This window comes from Salmo salar, chromosome ssa11 (genome assembly GCF_905237065.1).
Source record: "Salmo salar chromosome ssa11, Ssal_v3.1, whole genome shotgun sequence".
Lineage (NCBI taxonomy): Eukaryota > Metazoa > Chordata > Actinopteri > Salmoniformes > Salmonidae > Salmo > Salmo salar.
Window position 1 is genome coordinate 21,950,715 of NC_059452.1, and position 19,392 is coordinate 21,970,106.

Sequence of the window (19,392 nt, forward strand, 5' to 3'; positions counted from 1 at the left end):
TGTGCAGTGTGCGATTTGTCAATTGAGAGCCGACATGTGCAATCAGTAGTCCAAACAATTGCAAAACGTTCTAAAACGAGTTTCTACTGGACAAATTTAGGAATGTCCTTCCCCGTCAGTTACGGTTGCTTTCGTTAAACGTTTTGTAACAATCGGCTTAATGAATGCATTCCATGTTTGCTTTTGACCGTGTAAGGTTTGGTCTTTCCGAGCTACCATACAGGAAAAAAACATCCCTGACAAGCAGCTGTTGCTACAATGTTACAGAACTCCCACGTGCGCAAATCAATCTGTGGTCACTTTGTGATAGTTTGACTAATTGTCAGTGATTTGTGAGAATTTTCTGCATCTTCGACGAGAGGACAATGGAGGCCGTTATTACAATTAATCCCGGTAAATGATTGCTGCGTGTTTAGCGTAAAGTCACTAATGCTAACGCATGCCAATGGATGGTAGCCTAGCCGTTGCCGCTATGAAGTTGCGATTTACGTGACCCTTTCTTGAAAACTGTCATTTCATCAAGCATATGAATTGTTTTCTGTTTAGGGGCCACGAAATGGGACATCCGAGAGAAAGTTTGGGATTATATTGAAGCTAAGAATCTTGCAAACTTTCCAAGGCCTGTGCACAACAGAATCCCCAATTTCAAGGTAGGGTATTTCTGGAGGTTCAGTGTACTGCAATTTGATTTAACTATTCCTAAACCTAACCCTATTAGTATTTGTCAAAATATGTTTGAAAGAAATGTATCCAGAACAGGTGTTGTATGTGGAGGATGAGGGCTGCAGTAGATCTCAGATGGGGGGGGGGCGGCTAAGAGGGTTTTATGTAACATTATTACATATCTACAATACAAAATGTATAATACCACCATACAACCCTATTACTATGTGTGTGTAGAGTGCGTGTGCTAGCATTTGTGTGTGTGTATGCATGTCTGTACCTGTGAGTCTCTTCACAGTACCCGCTGTTTCATAAGGTGTATTTTTATGTTTTTTTAAATCTGATTCTGCTGCTTGCATCAGTTACCTAATGTGGAATAGAGTTTCATGTAGTCATGGCTCTATGTAGTACTGTGTGCCTCCCATAGTCTGTTCTGGACTTGGGGATTGTGAAGAGACCTCTGGTGGCATGTCTTGTGAGGTATGCATGGGTGTCCGAGCTGTGTGCTAGTAGTTTAAACAGACAGCTCGGTGCATTCAGCTTGTCAATACTTATAAAAACAAGTAGTGATGAAGCCAATCTCTCCTGGCTCAAAGTGGAGGAGAGATTGGCTTCATCACTACTTGTTTTTATAAGTATTGACAAGCTGAATGCACATGCATGTTATTGTCACCTGACCACATGACTGCGCAGTAGTCCAGGGGCAACAAAATTAGGGCCTGTAGGACCTGCCTTTTTGATAGTGTTAAGAATTTTAGCAACTGTTGTATCAACATGTTTTGACCATGACGGTTTACAATTTATTTAACCTTTATTTAACCAGGTAGGCAAGTTGAGAACAAGTTCTCATTTACAATTGCGACCTGGCCAAGATAAAGCAAGCAGTTTGACACATACAACAACACAGAGTTACAGATGGAGTAAAACAAACATACAGTCAATAATATAGTAGAAAAATAAGTCTATACAAAGTGAGCAAATGAAGGGAGATAAAGGCAAAAAAGGCCATGGTGGCGAAGTAAATACAATATAGCAAGTAAAACACTGGAATGGTAGATTTGCAGTGGAAGAAAGTGCAAAGTAGAAATAATGGGGTGCAAAGGAGCAAAATAAATAAATAAATACAGTAGTGGAAGAGGTCGTTGTTTGGGCTAAATTATAGATGGGCTATGTACAGGTGCAGTGATCTGTGGTACTCTGCTGACAATCTAATGTTTTGCTTTCGTTGTAAAGCCTTTTTGAAATCGGACAGTGTGGTTAGATTAACGAGAGTCTTATCTTTAAAATGGTGTAAAAGTCATATTTTTTAAAAATTGAAGTAATATCATATCTAAGGTATTTGAATAACGCGCCACAGGATTCAACTGGCTGTTGAGCGTCCCACCTAGCCCATAGAGGTTAAAGCTAGTGAGGGAGATAAGTGTTTTTGTAGTTCGTTCCAGTCATTGGCAGCAGAGAACTTGAAGGAGAGGCGGCAGAAGGAGGAATTGGCTTTGGGGGTGACCAGAGAGATATACCTGCTGGAGCACGTGCTACAGGTGGGTGCTGCTATGGTGACCAGCGAGCTGAGATAAGGTGGGGCTTTACCTAGCAGAGACTTGTAGATAACCTGTAGCCAGTGGGGTTTGGCGACGAGTATGAAGCGAGGGCCAGCCAACGAGAGCGTACAGGTTGCAGTGGTGGGTAATATATGGGGCTTTGGTGACAAAACGGATGGCACTGTAATAGACTGCATCCAATTTGCTGAGTAGAATGTTGGGAGGCTATTTTGTAAATGACATCGCCAAAGTCGAGGATTGGTAGGATGGTCAGTTTTACGAGGGTATGTTTGGCCGCATGAGTGAAAGATGCTTTGTTGCGAAATAAGAAGCCAATTCTAGATTTAACTTTGGATTGGAGATGTTTGATGTGAGTCTGGAAGGAGAATTTACAGTCTAACCAGACACCTAGGTATTTGTAGTTGTCCACATATTTTAAGTCAGAACCGTCCAGAGTAGTGATGCTGGACGGACGGGCAGGTGCAGGCAGCGATCGGTTGAAGAGCATGCATTTCGTTTTTTAAGAGCAGTTGGAGGCCACGGAAGGAGTGTTGTATGGGATTGAAGCTTGTCTGGAGGGTTGTTAAGTGTCCAAAGAAGGGCCAGAAGTATACAGAATGGTGTCGTCTGCGTAGAGGTGGATCAGAGACTCACCAGCAGCAAGAGCGACATCATTGATGTATACAGAGAAAAGAGTCGGCCCAGGAATTGAACCCTGTGGCACCCCCATAGAGACTGCCAGAGGCCCGGACAACAGGCCCTCCTATTTGACACACTGAACTCTATCAGCGAAGTAGTTGGTAAAACCAGGCGAGGCAATCATTTGAGAAACCAAGGCTGTTGAGTCTGCTGATGAGGATGTGGTGATTGACCGAGTCGAAAGCCTTGGCCAGGTCAGTGAATACGGCTGCACAGTATTGTTTCTTATCGATGGCGGTTAAGATATCGTTTAGGACCTTGAGCGTGGCTGAGGTGCACCCATGACCAGCTCTGAAACCAGATTGCATAGCGGAGAAGGTGCGGTGGGATTCGAAATGATTGGTAATCTGTTTGATGAATTGGCTTTCGAAGACTTTAGAGAGGCAGGGTAGGATAGATATAGGTCTGTAGCAGTTTGGGTCAAGACATGTCCCCCTTTGAAGAGGGGGATGACCGCGGCTGCTTTCCGATCTTTGGTAATCTTAGACGATACGAAAGAGAGGTTGAACAGGCTAGTAATAGGGGTTGCAACAATTTCGGCAGATCATTTTAGAAAGAAAGGGTCCAGATTGTCTAGCCTGGCTGATTTGTAGGGGTCCAGATTTTGCAGCTCTTTCAGAACATCAGCTGACTGGATTTGGGAGAAAGAGAAATGGGGAAGGCTTGGGCGAGTTGCTGTGGGGGGTGCAGTGCTGTTGACCGGGGTAGGGGTAGCCAGTTGGAAAGCATGGCCAGCTGTAGAAAAATGCTTATTGAAATTCTCAATTATAGTGGATTTATCGGTGGTGACAGTTTCCTATCCTCAGTGCAGTGGGCAGCTGGGAGGAGGTGCTCTTATTCTCCAAGGACTTTACAGTGTCCCAGAATTTTGAGTTTGTTGCAGGAAGCAAATTTCTGCTTGAAAAAGCTAGCCTTGGCTTTTCTAACTGCCTGTGTATATTGGTTTCTAACTTCCCTGAAAAGTTGCATATCACGGGGGCTGTTCGATGCTAATGCAGACCGCCACAGGATGTTTTTGTGTTGGTTAAGGGCAGTCAGGTCTGGAGAGAATCAAGGGCTATATCTGTTCCTGGTTCTAAATTTCTTGAATGGGGCATGCTTATTTAAGATGGTGAGGAAGGCATTTAAAAAAAAAAAATAACCAGGCATCCTCTACTGAAGGGATGAGGTCAATATCCTTCCAGGATACCCGGGCATGGTCGATTAGAAAGGCCTGCTCGCTGAAGTGTTTCAGGGAGCGTTTGACATCGATGAGTGGAGGTCATTTGACCGCTGACCCATTATGGATGCAGGCAATGAGGCAGTGATCGCTGAGATCTTGATTGAAAACAGCAGAGGTGTATTTAGAGGGCAAGTTGGTTAGGCTGATATCTATGAGAGTGCCTGTGTTTACGGCTTTGGGGTGGTACCTGGTAGGTTCATTGATAATTTGTGTGAGATTGAGGGCATCAAGCTTAGATTGTAGGATGGCTGGGGTGTTAAGCATGTCCCAGTTTAGGTCACCTAGCAGCACGAGCTCTGAAGATAGATGGGGGGCAGTCCGTTCACATATGGTGTCCAGAGCACAGCTGGGGGCAGAGGGTGGTCTATAGCAGGCGGCAACGGTGAAAGACTTGTTTTTAGAGAGGTGGATTTTTAAAAGAAGTTCAAATTGTTTGGGTACAGACCTGAATAGTAGGACAGAACTCTGCAGGCTATCTCTGCAGTACATTGCAACACTGCCCCCTTTGGCTGTTCTGTCTTGTCTGAAAATGTAGTAGTTAGGGATGGAGATTTCAGAGTTTTTGGTGGTCTTCCTTAGCCAGGATTCAGACACGGCTAGGACATCCTGGTTGGCAGTGTGTGCCAAAGCAGTGAAGAAAACAAACTTAGGGAGGAGGCTTCTAATGTTAACATGCATGAAACCAAGGCTATTACGGTTACAGAAGTCATCAAAAGAGAGCGCCTGGGGAATAGGAGTGGAGCTAGGCACTGCAGGGCCTGGATTCACCTCTACATTGCCAGAGGAGGAGTAGGATAAGCGTACGGCTAAAAGCTATGAGAATTCGTCGTCTAGGACGTCCGGAACAGAGAGTAAAATGAGCAGGTTTCTGGGGGCGATAAAATAGCTTCAAGGTATAATGTACAGACAAAGGTATTGTAGGATGTGAATACAGTGGAGGTAAACCTATGCATTGAGTGATGAGAGAGGGAGTGTCTCTAGAAACATAATTGAAACCGCATGTGTGGGTGGTGGAACTGAGAGGTTGGATAAGGTATAATGAGCAGGGCTAGAGGCTCTACAGTGAATTAAGCCAATAAACACTAACCAGAACAGCAATGGACAAGGCATATTGACATTAACCTCTCTTGGGTATGTGGGACGTGACCATCCCACCTGCGGGACACACTATTCAACAGCCAGTGAAATAGCAGGGCGCCAAATTCAAAACAACAAAAATCTCATAATTCAAATTTCTCAAACATACAACTATTTTACACCATTTTAAAGATGAACTTCTCGTTAATTCAACCACATTGTCTGATTTCAAAAAGGCTTTACGGCGAAAGCATAGCATTAGATTATGTTAGGACAGCACCTAGACAAGAAAAACCACAGCCATTTTCCAAGCAAGGAGAGGCGTCACAAAAACCAGAAATACAGCTAAAATTAATCACTAACCTTTGATGATCTTCATCAGATGGCACTCATAGGACTTCATGTTACACAATACATGTATGTTTTGCTCGATAAAGTTCATATTTATATCCAAAAACCCCATTTTACATTGGCGTGTAATGTTCAGAAATGTTTTGCCTCCCAAAACTTCCGGTGAATGAGCACATCAATTTACAGAAATACTCATAAACGTTGATAAAATATTAAACTGTTATTCAAAGAATTATAGATACACTTTTCCATAATGCAACCCCTGTGTCAGATTTCAAAAAAACTTTACAGCGAAAGCACATGTTGCAATAATCTGAGTACAGCGTTCAGACACGAAACCAAACCCGCCATTTTGTGGAGTCAATAAAACTCAGAAATAATATTATAAATATTCACTTACCTTTGATCTTCATCAGAATGCACTCCCAGGAATCCCAGGTCCACAATACATTTTTGTTTTGTTAGATAAAGTCCATCATTTATGTCCAACAATTTTTGTCACGACAAAAAGCTTTTTAAAAAGTTATATTTACGTTCGTAGAAATATGTCAAACGATGTATAGCATCAATCTTTAGGATGTTTTTAACAAATCTTCAGTAATATTCCAACCGGACAATTCCAATGTCTTCAGAAAAGAAAAGGAACACAGCTCACACTCACGCGAGTGCGCGCCTCGGAACTCATGTCATTTCCTCACTCATCTGACTCCAGGCCCTGTTGTTCGTTCCATATTCACAGTAGAAGCATGAAACAACGTTCTAAAGACTGTTGACATCTAGTGGAAGCCTTAGGAAGTGCAAAATGAACCCTAAGTCGCTGTGTACTGTATAGGCAATCACTTACTACAAGCCTCAGATTTCCACACTTCCTGGTTGGATTTTTCTCAGGTTTTTGCCTGCCATATGAGTTCTGTTATACAGACATCATTCAAACTAGATGTCGACCGATTATGATTTTTCAACGCCGATACCGATTATTGGAGGCCTAAAAAAAGCCGGTGCCGATTTATTATGATTTTTATATATATAAAAAATGTATATATATATATACATACATACACACACACACACACACAAACAGCTCTGAAGTGACAACGATACTGAAGTGTCTGCTTAGGAGACAAATACTCTCAACTGTTTGAATAATAAAAATAAAGTTTAAGTTACCTGTGATGAATGCTGAAAAGAAAAACTGTAATTTCTATATGCAGGAAATCCTATTTTAATAATGGGCATGGTAAGAATTGACTACCAAAGTGCGAGTCATAATTCCCATGACACCTTCTAGCAAAATCTGAAAAGCAGTTCCTTCATTTATTCCATAGGATATTTTTAGATTAACTTTAAATAAGGTCTGTGTTTGGTTTAGGCTTACACCACCTTGCCAATTTTATAACTGTGTAGATATCCATAGGATATAACTGATCAATATAAGCGAATAATTTTTTTGTAGAGTGGATTTATGAAAATATGTTGACAAACGTTACCTAGTGAGATTTACACGGGTATCAATCAAAACGCAGAGGCGGTTTAAGCACAAAACACAGACCTTATTTGAAGTAGATCAAGACATTCTCTATGGAAGACATGACCGGTAAAATAACGAAGGAACCCCTTTCAAGTTCAGCCGCAAGTTATTACAGGAATTATGACGCGTCGACTATTTCTCTCTAAACCATATACCTTTGACTATTACGAGCCTGCTGCTGCCTACCACCGCTCAGTCAGACTGCTCTATCAAATATTAAATCATAGACTTAACTATAATATTGTCACACGTGTCGTAGTGTAGAGAAGACCAAGGCGCAGCGGGTATGTGGATACTCATATTCTTTTAATGAAAACACGCAAAGCATCCACAGGGAAAACAAACAGTACTCACGACAACAGGAACAGTTTTGCAGGCTCACAAAACGCAGTGCAAAAACAACTACCCACAACCCCAAAGAAAAACACACACTACTATATAGGACTCCCAATCAAAGGCAACTCAACACACCTGCCTTCAATTGGGAGTCCAATCACCCACACAAAACCCCTGCCACGTCCTGACCAAAACTAATACAATTGCTCCCTCTGCTGGTCAGGATGTGACAAATATAATAAACCTTAGTTTCCAGATTTGACCATATTAATGACCTATCATCTCAAACATTCTTTCAGTGACATACGGAACCGTTTTGTATTTTATCTAACGGGTGGCATCCATAGGTCTAAATATTCCTGTTACATCGCACAACCTACAATGTTATTTCATAGTTCCATAAAATTCTGGCAAATTAGTTCGCAACGAGCCAGATTCTGTATACCCTGATTCTGCGTGCAACAAACGCAAGAGAACTGACACAATTTCACCTGGTTAATATTGCCTGCTAACCTGGATTTCTTTTAGCTAAATATGCAGGTTTAAAAATATATACTTCTGTGTATTGATTTTAAGAAAGGCATTGATGTTTATGGTTAGGTACAGTCGTGCAACGATTGTGCTTTTTTTTTCGCAAATGCGCTTTTGTTAACGTCTATGGGCTAGGTGGGACGCAAGCGTCCCACCCGTGGTGCACTCCATCAACAGCAGGTGCATTTCAAGAGCGGCAAATTTGAATCCAAATAAATGTCAAAATTCAAATTTTTCAAACATACAACTATTTTACACCCTTTGAAAGATAAACATCTCCTTAATCTAACCACGTTTTACGATTTCAAAAAGGTTTTATGGCGAAAGCATAAATTTAGAGTATGTTAGGACAGTACATTTACAAGAGTTGTGTGTAATGTTTTGTCAATTCAAAGACAGGGTCACCAAAACCATAAAACCAGCTAAAATGATGCACTAACCTTTTACAATCTCCATCAGATGACACTCCTAGGACATTATGTTAGACAATGCATGCATTTTTAGTTCTATCAAGTTCATATTTATATCCAAAAACAGCGTTTTACTATGGCATTGATGTTGAGGAAATCGTTTCCCTCCAATAACCGGCAGTCAAGTCAGCGCCACAAATTAAATAATTAAAATTAGAAAACATTGGTAAAATATTATATTGTCATTTAAAGAATTATAGATTTACATCTCTTGAACGCAATCAACTTGCCAGATTTAAAAATAACCTTACTGGGAAATCACACTTTGCAATAATCTGAGCACTGCGCCCAGAAAAATACGCGTTGCGATACAGACTAGCCGTCATGTTGGGGAGATCTAAAATCGAAAATACTATGTAAATAATCCATTACCTTTGATTCTCTTCATCAGATGTCACTTCCAGGTATCACAGGTCCATAACGAATGTAGTTTTGTTCAAAAAAGCTCATCATTTATGTCCAAAAATCTCAGTCTTGTTAGCACATGATCTAAGCCCGCCGGACTTCGCTTCATGAACGAGGGGAAAAAATATATTTACGTTCGTTCAAACATGTCAAACGTTGTATAGCATAAATCATTAGGGCCTTTTTAAACCAGAACATGAATAATATTCAAGGTGGACGAATGCATTCTCTTTTATAACGTATTGGAACGAGGGTACCCAACATGAACTCGCGCGCCAGGTGTCTAATGGGACATCACCGTTCCATGGCTCTTGTTCGGTCAGATCTCCCTCCAGAAGACTCAAAACACTTTGTAAAGGCTGGTGACATCTAGTGGAAGCAATAGGAAGTGCCAAAATATTCCTAAACCCCTGTGTTTTTCAATGGGATACGTTTAAAGTCAATACAACACATCAGGTATCCACTTCCTGTCAGAAAATGTCTCAGGGTTTTGCCTGCCAAACGAGTTCTGTTATACTCACAGACACCATTCAAACAGTTTTGGAAACTTTAGAGTGTTTTCTATCCATATATAATAAGTATATGCATATTCTAGTTACTGGGTAGGATTAGTAACCAGATTAAATCGGGTACATTTTTTTTATCCAGACGTGCAAATGCTGCCCCCTAGACCCAACAGGTTAACTAGTGTTTATGATTGATTGATTTGTTTTTTTATAAGATAAGTTTAATGCTAGCTAGCAACTTACCTTGGCAACGTAAAGCAGGTGGTTAGAGCGTTGGGCTAGTTAACGTAAGGTTGCATCCCCAAGCTGACAAGGTAAAAATCTGTCGTTCTGCCCCTGAACAAGGCAGTTAACTTCTCTAGGGCCAGTGGGACGAAATCGTCCCACCTACGTAACAGCCACTGCTATCCTGTGGCGCGATTTTCAAAACCTTAAAAATCCTATTACTTAAATTTCTCAAACATATGACTATTTTACAGCCATTTAAAGACAAGACTCTCGTTAATCTAACCACACTGTCCGATTTCAAAAAGGCTTTACAACGAAAGCAAAACATTAGATTATGTCAGCAGAGTACCAAGCCAGAAATAATCAGACACCCATTTTTCAAGCCAGCATATAATGTCACCAAAACCCAGAAGACAGCTAAATGCAGCACTCACCTTTGATCTTCATCAGATGACAACCCTAGGACATTATGTTATACAATACATGCATGTTTTGTTCAATCAAGTTCATATTTATATCAAAAACCAGCTTTTTACATTAGCATGTGACGTTCAGAACTAGCATACCCCCCGCAAACTTCCGGGGAATTCGGTAACATTTTACTAAATTACTCACGATAAACGTTCACAAAAAGCATAACAATTATTTTAAGAATTATAGATACAGACCTCCTCTATGCACTCGATATGTCCGATTTTAAAATAGCTTTTTGGTGAAAGCACATTTTGCAATATTCTAAGTACATAGCCCAGGCATCACGGGCTCGCTATTTAGACACCCGGCAAGTTTAGCACTCACCATAATCATATTTACTATTATAAAAATTTCATTACCTTTTGTTGTCTTCTTCAGAATACACACCCAGGACAGCTACTTCAATAACAAATGTTGGTTTGGTCCAAAATAATCCATCGTTATATCCGAATAGCGGCGTTTTGTTCGTGCGTTCCAGACACTATCCGAAATAGTAAAGAAGTGTCACGCGCTTGGCGCAATTCGTGACAATAAAATTCTAAGTATTCCATTACCGTACTTCGAAGCATGTCAACCGCTGTTTAAAATCCATTTTTACGACATTTTTCTCGTAGAAAAGCGATAATATTCCGACAGGGAATCTCCTTTTCGGCAAACAGAGGAAAAAATCCCAAAGGCGGGGGCGGTCGGGGTCACGCGCATAAGCTAGTGTCTCTTGATGGGCCACTTGAGAAAGGCGATAATGTGTTTCAGCCTGGGGCTGGAATGACGACATTCTGTTTTTTCCCGGGCGAGATGGAAAAGAAGTTCAACAAATGGTCAGACAGGCCACTTCCTGTAAAGGAATCTCTCAGGTTTTGACCTGCCATTTGAGTTCTGTTATACTCACAGACACCATTCAAACAGTTTTAGAAAATTTAGGGTGTTTTCTATCCATATGTAATAAGTATATGCATATTCTAGTTACTGAGTAGGAGTGGTAACCAGATTAAATCGGGTATGTTTTTTATCCAGCCGTGTCAATGCTGCCCCCTAGCCCTAACAGGTTAAGGTCCTGGAGTGGCCTAGCCAGTCTCCAGACCTTAATCCCATAGAAAATCTGTGGAGGGAGCTGACGGTTCGAGTTGCCAAACGTCAGCCTCGAAACCTTAATGACTTGGAGAAGATCTGCAAAGAGGAGTGGGACAAAATCCCTCCTGAGATGTGTGCAAACTTGGTGGCCAACTACAAGAAACGTCTGACCTCTGATTGCCAAGAAGGGTTTTGCCACCAAGTACTAAGTCATGTTTTGCAGAGGGGTCAAATACCGGGCACACAATGCAAAATAGTCTGGGTAGCCATTTGATTACCTGTTCAGGAATCTTATGGCTTGGGGGTAAAAACTGTTGAGAAGCCTTTTTGTCCTAGACTTGATACTCCGGTACCACTTGCCATGCAGTAGTAGAGAGAACAGTCTATTACTGGGGTGGCTGGGGTCTTTGACAATTTTTAGGGCCTTCCTCTGACACCGCCTGGTGTAGAGGTCCTGGATGGCAGGCAGCTTAGCCCCAGTGATGTACTGGGCCGTACGCACTACCCTCTGTAGTGCCTTGCGGTCAGAGGCCGAGCAGTTGCCGTACCAGGCAGTGATGCAACCAGTCAGGATATTGCAGCTGTAGAACCTTTTGAGGATCTCAGGACCCATGCCAAATCTTTTTAGTTTCCTGAGGGGGAATAGGCTTTGTCGTGCCCTCTTCACGACTGTCTTGGTGTGTTTGGATCATTCTAGTTTGTTTTTGATTGTGGACACCAAGGAACTTGAAGCTCTCTACGTTGGCGAGTAGTATTGACAGTAATGGCAGCTTTCCCACTCGCCTTTTTCGGGTCCTGAACAGGCATCCGGCTCTTTGTCCTCTGTACCGCTGCTTCCTCTTGCAAATAACGTGGATGTCGGCCCTGCTGGGTGTTTGGAGAATGTCTTGTGCGTCTTGTTTGTTGAAGAAAAAGTCTTCATCTAATCTGAGGTGAGTGATCGCTGTCCTGATATCCAGAAGCTCTTTTTTTTTTTTGCCGTAAGATACGGTGGCAGAAACATTATGTACAAAATAACTGCTGCCATTTCTTCCGGCGCCAATGCTCGTCTTTCATAATTTGGTCAGTTATACTTGGATGTGTAGCATTTGCTAATCTTGCCAATGAAAAAAAAAAGTTGGCAATATTAGTGAGTTTTGTGGTGAATGAGCCATCTGATTCATTGAATGATGGAGCCGAGTCTGCCTTTCTGCCCAAAATTTAAGGTGCTCCAAAGCTTTTTACCGTCATTATTTTGTTTCATAGTGTAGTTCCTCCTTTTTATTCTGTTTAGTCGCATAATTTCTAAATGTTCAGTATGTTTTCTAATCGGTTGTGCTGCCAGACCTAATTCAACTCAAGCACGTTTTCTCACAATTATCTGTAAGTGTTTGTAGTTTGGTTACGCTCGGCCATATTGTACAAGTGTTTTGTCATGGCAAATTGCATCAGTATTGAAAATACAAACGACATACAGACGACTAGCACACTGAAGATCAGGTTGATAACGCTACTTTGTAGATGTTTTGTCTCACATTCCTACCTGAAATGGACCAACCAGATAGACAACCGGTATGTAGAGTTGTGAGAGGAAACTTTCCTGATCCAAATGCTAATTTCTGCCGAAGTAGAATTCTATGCAATTTAACTTGGGTTCTTCAGGCTATAGCTAGCCTAACTACCTTATTAGATATGTCATATTGTAAGCTAGTAGCTATCATAGTACTTTTGTCTTTGACCTGTGGTAAAATCTCTATTTTAGGAAAGTCTACTGGTCAAAATAGGTTAATAGTGGCACACACATGCTTTTGAACCACGTGTCCTGTGTGTGTGCGTGCTTGTCTTGCTGTATGTGGTTGTCTATGCGGTCAGGGTGCGGTCCCGGCTTGTGACCGTCTCTCAGCCCTGCAGGAGTTCAAGTCCAGCCAGACGGTCAAAGTGAACCCGGACCGACCCCAGCAGCAGGCACGCTACATCACCCTGGATGTAAGTGTGCACTCACATCCTCTCTCCTTGCCCCCTCTCCCCCTCTCTGCCCCCAGGGTGCCCACACTGCCTGCGCCAAGGTGTCGGAGCTGCAGGTATTCAATGAGACTGACGAGGTGAAGGTGGACCCTGACAAGCCGCTGGAGGGGGCGAGGCTGGCCGTGCTGCAGGTAGCCCTGGGTCACATGCCACCATGAGCCTGGGCCATTGGTTCAGTAGTGTTGTCTCATCACCAGATCATAACCATGGAGTGCTGGAATTAGGTTATTTGTATTAGACACCCTTTACTCATCTGTCTATGGTTATATTCTCTTAGCTTACTAAACTCTGGCCTCTTGCTTCTAGGCGAGGAAAACCCTGCTGGTGCCGACCCCTCGCCTTCGCACAGGACTCTTCAATAAGATTGTCCCGCCTGAGGGAGCAAGCAAAGAAGAACTGAGAGTGTGCTCCACCTCGCAGGTGAGTCAGTCCCTTCTCACTAGTGCTGAGCAATTAAATGAAATGTCAGTTATTTTTTTTGTTTTTTTTAAACAACTAATTGACTTCAGTTAAATTATTTGAATTCCATTTCGTTCTTTTTTTTTCTTCTGTGTGCTCATTGCGCTGCAGTTTCTCTAAAGATAAATCAGATCATGCCTGAACTGTGCGACGTTGTAGTTTCCAACAGGCCAAAGTTCTACATAGTTTAGTACAGAAAACTTGATCATTAAATACAATCAACATAATCCATTGTGCGGCTACTTGTCCGGTCTGTTTCTTTTACGCCTGCTACGTAAGAGATAGAAGAATGCGCGACCAAGAAGCGATGCATAGAGAACAGTTGCTTCGCGCTTTATTTACTTTGAAGACCTTCTGAGAGAGATTTTGTCAGACAGCATAGGCAGCAGATCTATGGAGATGAGAGAATGACTTGGAATTAAATAATAAAGTCATCAAATAAAACAAATGTAATATACACAACTGAAATATTTTATTAAAGTTATGTGAACTGCTGGTTAATAAGTGATAAGCAGTCACTACCATCATGGGACTTTTAGTAGTTGTATTTTGTTACAGCATTCAAAGCACATAATGCATAGTGCATTTCATGTTTAAAAAAATAAAATAAAAAAAAGATCAACCTAAATCCCAAATTGTGGTCATTTTGTAGTAATAAACTGAACCAACCTCAAAAAGCACTAATCGCTCAACACTACTTCTCACCCATCCAGCCTCAGTGCACATGGATTCTGTTAACTAGAAATGACACAACGACAAGGTTCCAGTTTAACAAAGTTTACTATACCGTATGAACACACTACAAGGTAGCCATTGCACTCACGGCTAGGTCCATCAACGAACAGACTTCCTGCGCAGGCGCACTCTTGACTGAGTGATAGCCCCGTAATAACAGAAATATAGGGATACTTAAAACATGAACTTAACAGATTCAACATTTCACTTTACCTCCTTCATTCACCACTTCCCATTCATTATCCCATAAACATGCTGTCACTCTGTACAACTTGGTGAATCCGCCATAGAAGACCAAATGCTTTGTTCCCAGACTAGTTGGAGTGTCGCGTTTCAAATGTAAAATGTTTGAATCCATTGTTTCTTGTGATCTGGTGCACCTGTTCTCACTTTTCTTTCTTACTTTTTTCTTCTTTCTTTTCTTTGTTTCTTCTCCAGGGAGTGAAGGAGTTCAGTGTCCCTGTGGGTCTGGATTCCAAGGTTCAGGTGGATCTTCTGGTGGTTGGCTCTGTGGCCGTGTCTGAGAAAGGTGAGAGCCCGCAGAAATAACTCTGTGGGCAGTGGACACCTACCCTGGTCCAGGAAAGTTCCAGCTCAGCACCAACACCCATACTGTTAGGATTAATCTCACCTCTCCTTTCTCCTCAGGTTACCGGATAGGTAAAGGAGAGGGCTTTGCTGACATGGAGTATGCCATGATGCTCTGCATGGGGGCTGTGACGGAATCCACTGTGGTGGTTACCATCGTCCATGACTGCCAGGTTAGCCTGTTGTCAAACACTGTGTTTGGTCTTAACCTGTAGTGTTGCTTCATGCTCCAGATTCCTATTATTTTGCAATGCGTGTCTGTGCTTGATGTCTGTGTATTTCTGCAGGTTGTTGACATCCCAGAGGATCTGATTGAGAGCCATGACATCACTGTGGACTACATCCTCACCCCGACCAGAGTCATCAAGACAGACTGCCAACGCTCCAAGCCCCAGGGCGTCATCTGGACTAAGGTACAACACTAAATCTCACCCAGTTTACTGTCGCTCAATAGGATTCATTCCATTGCTTATGAAGTTCTAACTACTGTTTCTGCTGCTAGCTACAGCTGCTGGTTTTACTCATACGACTGCTATTAGTTGCTGTATGTTGCTGAGTGGCTGAAACCTCAATGATTTGAGCTAGAAAACAGCTTTCAAAATGAGGCTAAAGTTGCTCCCATCTTCTGTAGTTTTCCAGTGACTTTTGGCTGCACCTCAAACCGTGTTGCTTGAGCTTTGTTTGCTCACCTTCCCGTAGAAGTATACCCATTACACACACATGCGCACCCACACACGCACGCTACCTCTGTGGTCCCTTAAGACAGCCATGCCCGTCCTGAGGACCCATGCTGACCTCGTAGACAGGAAGGCCATGTCTGATCATCAAAGGCCTCTCCACCGGGCCAGCCTGGCTGTGCAGGGCCCAGTTAAAGAGAGGGCACCGGGGCCAAGGTAAAACAATAGCCCATTATATCCTGTACAGGAGCAGCCGCCATCACAGCCTTAGCAGACACACTCTGCCCTGGGAAATCAGAGAGCTGTCTTTATATAGCTTACCAGGGAAGTGGAATATCCCCCCATAATAAAGATGATACGGTTAGAGGTTATCAGCGCTCCTGAAGACTCTGTCAGTCTGTTTCCTCTGCATTCATGTACTGTAAGCATCGATGTGTTGTTATGGAGTACTGTTGTGTTGGTTGTTGTGCCCTTTGAGGTTTGTCGAGTAGTCTAGTCATGCATGGGTTTTGGTGTAGTTCATAAGCAATCTAGCATGCACTAAACATTTGCATGGTCACCTAGAACTGCATGAGCAGACACCAAACATCAGCTTTCTTGATTGTGTTTGTACCCCATCACTTTACTAAACCCCATTCTTCTTGGCATGACCCAGAGCTGGGCTGCCCTTAACCCAGTGCCTTTGCTGACCTTGAGCAGCCCTGCTGTGAAATGACCTTAGCGGTCCTGAGCCTGTCCTGTTGTATACCTGCAGCTGAACGCTGAGATGCTGGAGAAGATCCCTGTGCTGAAGAAGCTCCGGGCCTTGGAGGAGGAGCAAGGGAAGGACGTGACCCTGGGGACCCACCCTCCCCAGCAGCCCAGGGAGAGGGCCAGGAGGGAGCCCCGGAGGGACAGAGAGCCCAGGTCAGAGGGTGATAGACCCCGGCGTGAGCCCAGGCGCAGGCCTAGACGGAACACCCAAGAGGACTCTGAGAGGGACCCCAACGGGGAGTCCAGGGAGGAGACTGAGCAGAAACCCAGACGACGCCCACCAAGAGTGAGGAGGGAGGGGGACAGGGAGGGGGGTAGGGATGGTGACGGGGAGGGAGGCCAGGAGGGAGGCAGAGAGGGGGGTAGGAGGGTCAGGGGATTCCGCGAGGGGGGCTTCCGTGAGGGGGGCAGAGATGGAAGCAGGGGGAGAGGCAGAGGAGGAGGCCGTGAGGGGGCCAGGGGTAGGGGAAGAGAGGGGGACAGGGATGGGGTCAGGCAAGAGAGCAGGGAGGAAGGTAGCGAGCCCCGTGAGCGCAGGCCCCCCCTGACCGTGACCACAGTGTACCTGGGGGGCATCCCTGCCGGGCTGCGTGTCAGCGAGCTGAAGACTGCTCTCCGGGAGAGGGAGGCAGCCCCCATCCGTCTCACGTGGCAGGGTGCTCAGCACCGGGCCTTCCTGGACTACTTAGACCCCCAGGCTGCAGACCAGGCCCTGGCCGCCCTGGAGGGGCTCTCTCTGAACGGCCATGACCTGCAGGCTGAGCTGGCCAAGAGCCAGAGGGGAGGCAGGAGGCCAGGTCCAAGCAACCGGAGGCCCAGACCAAATACAGGCCCCAAAAATACAGCTAGAGAAAGTAGAGAGAGTACGAGTGAAGCAGAGGCAGATTCCCCCAAGCAGGAGCTCAACCATAACGAGTAACTGCCTGCTTCTCTGTCCATCTCCGTAACAGAAGCCAAGCCAGCAGAAAGAAAGAAAAGGCTGTGTTTCATGAAAGGGAATGATGCTACCTTCACTGTACCAATGTGAAGTGTGAAAATCTGTTTAATGCCTTAAGCAGTTTGGTTTGTCGTCATGGTTTTTAGTGTTGGTATTGATAACGTAACCCCGTTTCCGTTTGAAATGTTCCTATACAGAAGTTTCATCCACACTGGCAGGCCTGTCTGTCAGTCACAAAGGAAGGAGAGGTTGGAGTTTTCCCTGTTAGTCTCTTTGTGCAGGGGCAATGTTTAATGCCCTACATGTAATGCCATCACAATTCACAGGATATTTTGTGTACTAAATAAACCATACTTTGAGTTCATAGTTTTAACCATTTTTGTCTTCTTTATAACTCAAAACCCAGGACTGAACAACCTATGACTGTCAAATGATGATCTGTGTACACACCATACACTGCTAGTCTGTCAGTACTGTGTGTTGCTATTGTTGCAAGTTATCCTACTGATGAACAATCTGAGTAAAATATGAACCTAAATCTAAAACAGATGAGGGAAATAGTATAGCAAGGTGGATGGTGATCTGGTGTGTTAACCCTTTATCAAGTGTCCTATCCTCTCATGGGACCTTGTTTGTCTTTTGGCAGTATTGGGCTGTTTTCCAGCGCTCCTCTCGCTAATGGCATAACACATGGTATAGCCTATCAGAGGGCCTGACAAGTCCAATTAGTCTGACTGAGGGTGCTATGTGGGGAGCAGGCGTTAAGAGGACTAGCTGTAGTATACTGGATGTGCTAACCTCTGAGCTATCTATTGCTAAAGATATGTTGTATAACCAGCAGGTAAACATTATGGCAGGCATGACATGTCTGATGGCTTATTTGAACCTACTTTGGCCAACGTTTGAGGTTCTATCTGCAGCTACCTGCAGTGCCCTAACCCCGTGACAACCTGTGTGCATTTGGTTGGCCTAACAGTGACTTATAGCTGCTGTGCTAATGTTCGGCTTGGCCAAAGAGGTGTCCTACAGTTCAAAGTAGTTTAGACAGGCTGAGGGACGAGCACATAGCATGTCTGCTTCTCCAGACCAGAACCCAGGCAGGCTTTTTATGGAGCTGTCATCCAGCCCAGGAACAGCTGTGGCGCCCCAGCAGGAATCCCAGCCCCGTAGAGGTGCTGCGCCCCGGCTCACGTCATCAGCATGCTAATGTGTGGTCCCTCCGCTGCAGTGTGGAGCGACTGGGCCTGCTGCCCCTGTGTGCTCTGCTCATACAAGGGAATTTCACTGGAGTTCAGAGAGTGGTCACCACCTCGTGAGATAACACAGCTCCATACATACATAGTCACACACAGCCTCACACAGAAACTCCTACATCTACACAGCAGGGCATGGGGCCCAATGTGAGAATAAGCTATTATAACAATACTTCACTTCCAAAACAATTAAGTTTTATTACTGTATTTGTTCTTGTAGGTAAAAACGTTATAGTGCAACTAAAGTGGTTACTTTAATATAATAAACACACTAACATCAAGTTGAAGTGACTATTGAAATGCAGAATATAGTGTGTGTGATTTAATTTGTTCCTTTGCAATTTTAGCCATTTTTTCAGACACTGATATAATAGGGCTACTTCTAGAATGAGTAGGCCTACATCTTTCTTACACTAATGGTTTAAACATTTCAACAGGCAGTATTTCAATATTATAGTCAAAACGTTTTGATCGTGAATGCAACATTTGTTTTATTGTTTCATTCGAATATATGTTTTACTTAACTAGTTCTAGTATAGTGTTGAAGTGCTCTTTATAGCTTGTGACACTTAAGGAAGTTATTTGGGAATTCAGTGCACTTCTATTTGCACGTATTTAAGTCAAATGAAGCATAAAGATTTCAAGTTAGATTCGGCACTGAAACAAGTCTGCGTTCTGTCCAATATGACATTTCCAAAGTAACAAATTGAAAGATTGCATCAACATGTTTTCATGTGAAAATGGCATTTCAGATTGTAAATGTCTTCTGCAGTCTAGCCTTTAGATTCATACAATGGAAATAAAACCACGGTGTCTTATAATGCACGAGAAATGCTTAGGCCTATATTATTTTAGATGTCTTTATACTGATTTAAGCCTTGTGTGAT

At 43.4% G+C, this 19,392-nt stretch overlaps 1 protein-coding gene across 1 annotated transcript; it reads left to right on the forward strand.

The window, feature by feature from the left end:
* The first annotated feature begins 172 nt into the window (after positions 1-172).
* Positions 173-17,625, forward strand: LOC106562262 (methenyltetrahydrofolate synthase domain-containing protein). The gene is made up of 8 exons (XM_014127029.2): positions 173-393; positions 547-650; positions 13,121-13,234; positions 13,410-13,523; positions 14,736-14,826; positions 14,946-15,058; positions 15,173-15,298; positions 16,317-17,625. The coding sequence occupies exons 1-8, from the start codon at positions 366-368 to the stop codon at positions 17,232-17,234; spliced, it is 1,608 nt and encodes a 535-aa protein (XP_013982504.2). The 5' UTR covers positions 173-365; the 3' UTR covers positions 17,235-17,625.
* The last annotated feature ends 1,767 nt before the right edge of the window (positions 17,626-19,392 follow it).

Bases quoted from the DNA above. Each gene is read 5' to 3' on its own strand.
- LOC106562262 (XM_014127029.2), top strand. From the start codon at position 366: ATGGAGGCCGTTATTACAATTAATCCCG. The intron at 651-13,120 runs GTAGGGTATTTC...CTCTGCCCCCAG, and splicing joins ACAGAATCCCCAATTTCAAG to GGTGCCCACACTGCCTGCGC. The intron at 15,299-16,316 runs GTACAACACTAA...GTATACCTGCAG, and splicing joins AGGGCGTCATCTGGACTAAG to CTGAACGCTGAGATGCTGGA.